An 8352-nucleotide genomic window follows, 5' to 3' on the forward strand; every position below is an offset into this window, starting at 1 on the left:
CGTCGAGTCAAACCCGACTCATAGCGACCCCTCCTTGGTTTTCCGAGGCAGTATCACTACGGAAGTAGGATTGCCCAACCTTCCTTCCTAGGAGTGGCTGGTGGGTTTGAACTGCCAGCCGTCTGGTTAGCAGGCAAGTCTTAGCCACTATGCTACCAGAGCTCCCAATATATTTGTCAAAATGAAGAAATTGACCATAGGACATCACTATTAACTAAACTCAAGACTTCATTTGATTTCCCCTCTTGTTTCACTAGCACTTTTTTTTGGGGGGGGGGGAGTTCCAGAAGCCAACTCAAGATTCTGTATTGCATTTAGCCCATCATTTTACATACGTGTAAATATGGTTGTAGAAAAATTAGAAGAGAATTTGTGGGTCAGAGAGTATGTGCCTTTTAAATTTTGATAGATTCTAAAAAATTGCCCTCCCAAGTGGCTGAACCAACAAGCAGTCTCACCAGCACTGCAGAGGAATGCCTGTTTCCCCATTGCAATGCCGGCTCAGTGTATTAGCAGTGTTTTTTGTTTTTGTTTTTATCTTTTTCAAACTTGCAAGTAGAAAGTGGTCCCACATTGTACGTCCAGTTTGCATTTCTTTTCTATAATGAAACTCAGCACCTTTCATGTGTGTCTGTGAACTGTCTCTTTACGTCCTTTGTCCATTTTCTACCAAATTGATTTTTTAAAGTTACTAATTTATAAGAGTGCCTAAGGGAGCTCTGGTGGCATAGTGCCTAAGGCATCTGATTGCTAACCAGAAGGCTGGTGGTTCAAACCCACCAACCACTCCTCGGAAGGCAGACTGGGCAATCTACTTCCATAGAGATACTACTTCAGAAACCCAAGGTGGGGGGATGACTATGAGTTGAGTCGAATTGACTCAATGGCAATGAGTTTGGGTTGTTTTGGTTGATTTATATAATAAAGAAATTAATTTGTTCTCATGTATAAAAAACTATCAAAAATGGGATCTTCATTTCATTCCAAAGGGTTTTCTAGAGAGTTGTTTACATGTAGGAAGGTTTCTGTCATTTCTCTGGGGTTTTCTGTATCTGTAAAATCACACTATCAGCAAATGATGTTTTACGTTTAACCACTTGTAGGGCATTCCTGCCAGAAATGTCAACCTGAGCTTAATCGTGCGGAAACATCAGGAAAACCCAAAATGAGAGACTCCACCAAATAACTGGTCTGGGCTTTAAAAAATGCCAGTCATGAGGAGGGAGAGACAGCCTGAGGGATGTCCAAGATTTACAGAGAATAAAGAGACTGGACAAGTGCAATGTGTGAAACAGGATGTGCTTTCGTTATAAAAGACCTTCCTGGGGCAGTTGGCAAACCTCACTAAGGTCTGTAGATTAGATAGAGGCATTTTATCAGTGTTCACTTCCTGATCATCATTGTGCCAGGATTATGTGAGAGGATGTCCTTGGTTTTGAGGACCACTGGTGTCACAGTGGTTAAAGTACTCAGCTGCAAATCAAAAGGTCGGCAGTTCGAACTTGCTAGCTGCTCTGTGGGAGAAAGATGTGGCAGTCTGCTTCTGCAAAGACTGTTGTTGTTGTTGTTATGTGCCGTCGAGTTGGACCCGACTCATAGCGACCCCTCCTTGGGTTTCTGAGGCAGTATCACTACGGAAGTAGATTGCCCCATCTTCCTTCCGAGGAGTGGCTGGTGGGTTTGAACTGCCAGCCTTCTGGTTAGCAGTCAAGTGCCTTAGGCACTATGCTACCAGAGCTCCTATGTATACATATATATTGTTGTTGTTGTTGTTATGTGCCGTCGAGTCAGCCCCAACTCATAGCGACACCTCCTTGGGTTTCCAAGGCAGTATCACTACGGAAGTAGATATATATATATAGAAAGAGAGAGAGAGAGAGAGAGAGAGGAGAAAGAAAGTATAAAACAAAGATAACAAAATATTAACATTTGAGAGGAATCTGGGTGTAGGATATGCAGGAATTCTTTGTCCTATCCTTGCAATTTTTTGAAGTCATGTGAAATAAAAAGTTAAAAGACCAAGATAATGTGAAATTGGTCCATATAAAATTGCTGCTATTTCAACCTTAAAAAAAAAAAACCTATATAAACAGCACGTTTATATGATTCAGTGTATAAATTCTTTTCCTCTTATCCAACAGTCATACTTTTTTTCTTCTCTAATTGCATTGACCGGTGCCTCCAGAACAGTATTGAATACTCCACTTTGGCTCTGGTTAGGATGACTCTTTCAGAACTTACCTCCTTTGATTCATTAATATGGGGGGGGGGCTACATTAGTAGGCTTCTAAATAGTGAGCCATCCCTGCATTTCAGGCATGAGCCCTCTTTCTTGTGATATATTCAAAAGACCTGCCACTGGGTTGCTACAATTCCATCTGGAGTTTCATACCCTGCTCACCAGGGGAGTTTCTGGAGTTTTCCTGTTGCACCATCTTTCTCAGCTTCTGGTGTCAAGAATATCACAGTTCCCTAAACATGAGTGCAAACATCCATTTTACAGACAGGGTAAACTGAGGCCCACAGAGGGGAAGTGACCCTTCTAGGTCACTCTGGAGCCAGGGCTGGTCTCCAGGATCTCATGTCTCTGGAATGAGGGAGGTGCTGGAGTCAGAGGGGCCTTCACCTTCCAGATGGTACTTCAAGTGACCAAACGGGTCTGCGGTTCCGTCTGTAGAACAAGCAGTAGACGCGCAGGGGATGGGGGTGCACCGTTTCTGTGCAGGTAGGCTGCTGGGTGTGAAGCTGAGGGTTGATGGGGTCGACTGTGTGTCCCCGCAGGGCCCACACAGTGCCTGTCCTCCTGATCTGGAGCCCTGGTCCTGCTGGGGGCAGAGTCACCCCCTTACGCGCCGCGCCGGCCCCGCGGGCCGCCGGCAGCCCCCTGAGGAGGATCCGGCGCGAGCGCGGGGGCGGGTGCTGGGCCGGAGCCTGGACCCAGAGCGGGGCTGGGGGCGAGACCTTCTGCGTTTGGGGCGCATCTCGGTCTCCAAGGCGTTGCTGCCGGGAAATGGGAAGGGGCCAGTCAGCACTGGGACCTCTGTTCCCAGAGACCCCAGCCATCTTCCGCCAGAGAGCTCCTCTCCCGGGAACCTCACTGTCCAGAGACCCTCCCAGGACCAGCAACCCCGCCCCGCCCCGCCCCTTCTCTTCGTCTTCCAGGGATCCCACCCGCTCCTTCTTCCAGCTCCACCCTCGGGGTCCCCTATCCAAATCTCGGCCTTTCCCTGGCAGCCTCCTCCCACACACACTGCCCTCCAGATACCTCTCAAAACCAAAACCAAACTCCCTGCCTTGGAGTCCATTCCGACAGCAGTGGATTGCTTCATCTTCCTCCCGCGCAGCATTTGGTGGGTTTGAACCGCCCACCTTCTGGTTAGCAGCCAAGTGCCTTACCACCACCAGAGCTCCTTAGACTCGCCAAAACGCCTGTCTCCCTGGATCCACCCCTACCGAGCTCCCCTCACTCTCACTCCCCTCCTCCAGGGATCCCTTCACCTCAGTTCCTCATCCAGGGCTCCCAACCCAGGGTGAACCATCCCTTCCCCAGCCATTTCCGGGAAATGCCTCCCTCAGGGACACCTGTTCCCAAAGAGCCCCACCCCTCCACGTTCCGGCCGTCCCTTCCCAGGAAGCTCCGCCCCCCAAACCACCAACTCCTTCCTTGGTATTTCCCTTTCCTTGGACTTTTCCCTTCGGCTCCCTGCCATTCCCTCGGACCCTTCCAGTCAGCGCCAGATCCCAGGAACCCTACCCTCTCAGAGTTCCCGCCCTACCTGGGGACTCCGGGTCTCAGAGAGCCCAACCCCTTCACCATCCCTGGTTTCCCTACTCTGTTGTTGTTATGTGCCGTCGAGTCAGACTCAACTCATAGCGACCCCTTCTTGGGTTTCCAAGGCAGTATCACTATGGAAGTAGATTGCCCTATCTTCCTTCCGAGGAGTGGCTGGTGGGTTTGAACCGCCAGCCGTCTAGTTAGCAGTCAAGTGCCTTAGGCACTACGCTACCAGAGCTCCTTTCCTACGCTAGGACCCTCACTTTAACGCGCCACTGCCAACCTAAAGCCACGCCCCTACAGCCACTCCTACAGCCATTCCTACACCCCTGTGAAAGACCCGAGCCCCCTCTCGCCCTATGTGATGATTGGCTGAAAGAAGCAGTCCTGCATTTGCAGACCCCGCCCATCTGCCCCGGGCCCGCCCCTCACTCACACGCGCTCTTGCAGCACCGCCTCCCGGGCGGCACAGGCTCCACCCTCGGCCTCGGACGCATGTGCACGCTGTTGCGCTTCTTCTAGCCGCAGAGCCGCGTCAGCTGCAGCCTCCTGCCAGTGCGCTAGGGCTTCTGCGGGCGGGAGCAGGGGCCGAAATTTATTGTCTGCCTACGAACTCTGGTGGCATAGCACCTAATGTATTTGACTGCTGACCAGAAGGTTGGAGGTTCAAACCCAGCAGCCACTCCGCGGAGGGAAGACTGGGCAATCTACTTCTGTAAAGATTACTGCCTTGGAAACCCCAAACGGGGTGACTATGAGCCTCAGTCTACTGGATTGTAGTGAATTTTTAAATATTTTTTTTACGATTGCTTGCTTTATTTTATTTGCATTAAATGTGTGTGGTATTTGAATGGTTTTTGCATTGGTTTTGTGAGGCATTTACCTGATGTTTGCGTATTTTGTTATATTTGCGTTGATTTTGTGATATTTGTATGGTCTTTGTATTTTGTTTGCATTCCTTCCAAAAGTTTTCATGGTCATTTGCATGCCCAGGAGCCTTCTAGCAGCTCCCACCCCCACACCTCTAGCCCTGCCCTCTCCTTAAAGCCCCAACACACCTGTCAGCGCCCCATTCTCCTCCCCCATTTGGGTCCCCTGTGCCTTGGCTTCCTCCATTTCCTTCTTCAGTGTCTTCAATTGGGTCTGAAGGCGGCTCTGCAGAGAGAGGGGGTAAGCAGGAGGAAATGGCAGGTGGAGAAAGGGAGATTTTTGTCGGACAGTCATTGGGAGGTCCCTATAGTAGTAAATAGGAGCTCTGGTAGCATAGTGCCTAAAGCATTTGACTCCTAACCAGAAGGCTGGCGGTTCAAACCCCCCAGCCACTCCTGGGAAGGAAGACTGGCAATCTACTTCTGTAGACATACTGCCTCGAAAACCCAAGGAGGGGTCGCTGTGAGTCCGATCTGACTCCACAGCAGTGAGTTTGGTTTGTATAGAGTAAATGAGTTCCTAAGTGGCACAGCAATTTGCACTCAACAACTTAAAGGTTCAACCCATCCAGTGATGTCACGGAAGACAGGCCTGGCAATCTCCTTCTGTTAAGATTACAACCAAGAAAACCCTATGAAGCCGGTCGTCTCTGTAAGTCTTGGGGTATCCTTGAATTGGATTAGACTCAACATCAACATGGTTTGTTTTTTGGTTGTTGTAAAATATAGATGTGGCCATGGAAACCCACATTTCTGAGTGGTGACAGCTGCCTGCCTGGTGAGAGGTCTCCACCCAGACCCACTCTCCCACCACAAGCCACCAGGCAGTGGAAATGGTTTACCTCTGCCGTCAAACAGACCCCAGTTCAAACTCCAGTCTGGGTTTAGGTTAGCCAACCTTGGGGTTTCAGACTAAGCCAAGCCAATCTGGTGGTTGACAGTAATTGGGTTTCTGGGGGTACATATGTGAGCTGTGTTTGTGGGATATTTTGTGTAACAACTAGGCTGGTCTCCAGAGAATCTTCCAGAGAGGGGCAGAGGTGAACTTGAAGCCAAGGGCTGCTCTTAACCTCAGTTGCCCCAGCCCCTTCCCTTGGGCAGACAGAAAAAGGGGTTCACTTTGATGTTTAAAACTCAGAGGCTGCCCAGCTGCTTTGCTGAGCAGGGTACACAGCAGTCACTCAATAAATGTAAGTGGCTGGGATTTTGAGGATGGGTCTTTTGTGAGAGGAGTCTCTCTGAGTGGCACAAAGGGTTAAGTGCTCAACTAGTGGCCGGAAGGTTGGGAGTTTAACCCACCAGGAGAGGCTTGGAATGCCAGAATGCTTCTTGGAAGTGAGAATGGCCAGACTTGGTCTCCCCTGCTTTGTACATGTTGGCAGAAGGGACCAGTCCTTGAAGAAGGAGATCATGCTTGATAAAGTAGAGGGTCAGCAAAAGTGGAGAAGACCCGTAAGGAGATGAATTGAACAGTGGCTGCAATGATGGGCTCAAGCACATAGCTAGGATTGTGAGGATGGTGCACTGGGCAGTGTTCTGTTGTACACAGGGTCGCTATGAGTCAGAGCCTACTCGGCCTCCAACAATGCATGTGCCTTGGAAGAAAGGCCCGGTGAGCTGCTTTCAAAACGGCACAGTTCTCCTCTGCGCAGATGGGGTCACCATGAGCTGGAATCAACTTGATGGCAGCCAACAACTTTTGTGAGGCTCAGGGCTGGGAAGGGTTAAGAAGCAGTCTGAAGGGGGGTGGCAGGAGGAAAGGGAGGGCCTGGTGAGTACCTCCGCAAACCAACTTTAGCCTCCTAATTACAGGTGTCCTGAGTCTCCCTCTTGAAATAGGGCTGCTGGACACTGGTAGTTGGGGGAGGGGATTACTGGGCGGCCCCGGGTGGGCTTGAGGGGTCTAAGCCTTCCGTACATTAGAACCCATTGCTTTCAAGTCGTTTCCTCCCAGCAACATCACATATTGCAAAGTAGAACCAGGCTCCGTAGGGCTTGCCTGGCTTCAGGCTTTACAGAAAGGAACACTGGTGGTGCAGTTTGTAAGTGCTCAGCTGCTACCTGGAAGATTGGCAATTTGAACCCACACAGTGGCTCCACAGGAGAAAACATAGTAACCTGCTTCTGTAAAGATTACATCAATCAAAACCAAACCCACTGTCGTTGAGTTGCTGCCGATTCACAGCAACCTTAGAGAATGAAGTGGAACCGCCACACAGCGCTTCCAAGATGCAGTCTTTCTGGAAGCAGATGCTCCAGCTTTCCCCCACAGAGCATCTGGTGGGTTCAAACCACCAGTGTTTTGGTTAACAGCCTAGTGCTTAACCCCTATACCAACAGGGCTCCATTCTGTAAAGAATAAACCCACGAAACCCCATGGGGCAGTTCTACTCCGTCACATGGGGCCATATGGGTTGGAATAGACTCGGTGGCAGCCAACAACAACCGGCCGTCTTTACAGAAGCTGATCGCCAGGCTGCTCTCCCGTGGGGCTGCTGGAGGGTTCAGACTGCCAACCTTAGGTTAGCAGCCAATTGCAAATGACTTGTGCCACCTAAGCTCCCTGAGGCTCCCGCAGCCACCATCCAACCCCCACATAGCAGACGAGGGCAGTGGGACCTTCATGACCACAGGGTAGACTCAGAGATGAACTCACTTTGTAGCAGTTGGAAAGCATTATGGTGCTATTTGCACTTGCCCCCCTCAATTGAAGAACTGGGGGAAATGAGGCGCAGGGTGGGGTGGGGACTCAAATCTGGAGCCCTGAGATGTGTGTGCAGGCCCTCTACCCCGGCATTCCGCATTATTCCCAGGCCCCCCCCCCAACCCTGGCACATACCTGGCGGCCTTCGCAGGCCTTCAGTGACTCTTCTAGTGCCCGGCGGACACCCTCAGCCTGGTCCAGCTGCCCAGCCAAGGCCTCTTGGCGTTGGACAGCTTGTGCCAGCTGGCGCCGCAACTCTTCAACCTCGGGAGGGTCCCTGGGTGGGTCCCCAGGTGGGTCCTCTTTTGGTACCGTGGTGTTGGCCTCAGGCTTGGGGCAGCGAGGCCGCCGGGCAGTGGAAGAAGCCAGATTCCAGGCTAGCAGGGCGGCGCCCGCTGCGACGGCCGCCAGGAACACGGCAGCCCCGCACAGGGCGAACAGCCGCCAGGCGCGGCTCGGCTCTGGCCCTTGCTCGGCCATGCTGCGGTCCCCACTGCTGGCCGTAGACAGCCACGAGCATTTAATTGGCACCTTGGGGTGCCAGGGACACCCACGATTCTGCCCCGCCCAGCCAAGGCTTCCTGATCGGTGAGGAGGGTTTGGAGCCCTGCCAGGAGCCAGCCCAGCCTATTTGAGCTGAGACTGGACCGGGACCCCGTGTTCAAGTGCTGCCTCTGCCTCCCATGTGCCTCAGTTTGCCCCACGGGGGCTTGGTGTGAGTCATGAGCACATCCACGCAGAAGCAGGGGGCTCTTGGCGAACGTCTCGGGTTATGTTGTTCCTATTCTGCCAATGGGGACACTGAGGCTGGGAGGTGGGAGGTCACACTACATCGCTCTCCTAAAACCCACTGCGAGGACCGCCGGCTGGATTGCGAGGATGAACAGGCATCATCCCGCCGCTATTCCCCATTAGGCCGCCAGGGGGCGATCTCGGAACGCGAA

At 51.8% G+C, this 8352-nt stretch overlaps 1 protein-coding gene across 1 annotated transcript; it reads right to left on the bottom strand.

Annotated features, from left to right (window-relative positions):
* Nucleotides 1-2837: 2837 nt before the first annotated feature.
* On the bottom strand, nt 2838-7888 carry CCDC194 (coiled-coil domain containing 194). The gene is made up of 4 exons (XM_042781610.1): nt 7544-7888; nt 4834-4930; nt 4212-4344; nt 2838-3000 (listed from the first exon to the last, which is right to left on the bottom strand). The coding sequence occupies exons 1-4, from the start codon at nt 7886-7888 to the stop codon at nt 2838-2840; spliced, it is 738 nt and encodes a 245-aa protein (XP_042637544.1).
* Nucleotides 7889-8352: the final 464 nt, after the last annotated feature.

Source organism: Orycteropus afer, unplaced genomic scaffold (assembly GCF_000298275.1).
Source record: "Orycteropus afer afer isolate SDZICR_OR568_19922 unplaced genomic scaffold, OryAfe1.0 scaffold00136, whole genome shotgun sequence".
Taxonomy (NCBI): Eukaryota; Metazoa; Chordata; class Mammalia; order Tubulidentata; family Orycteropodidae; genus Orycteropus; species Orycteropus afer.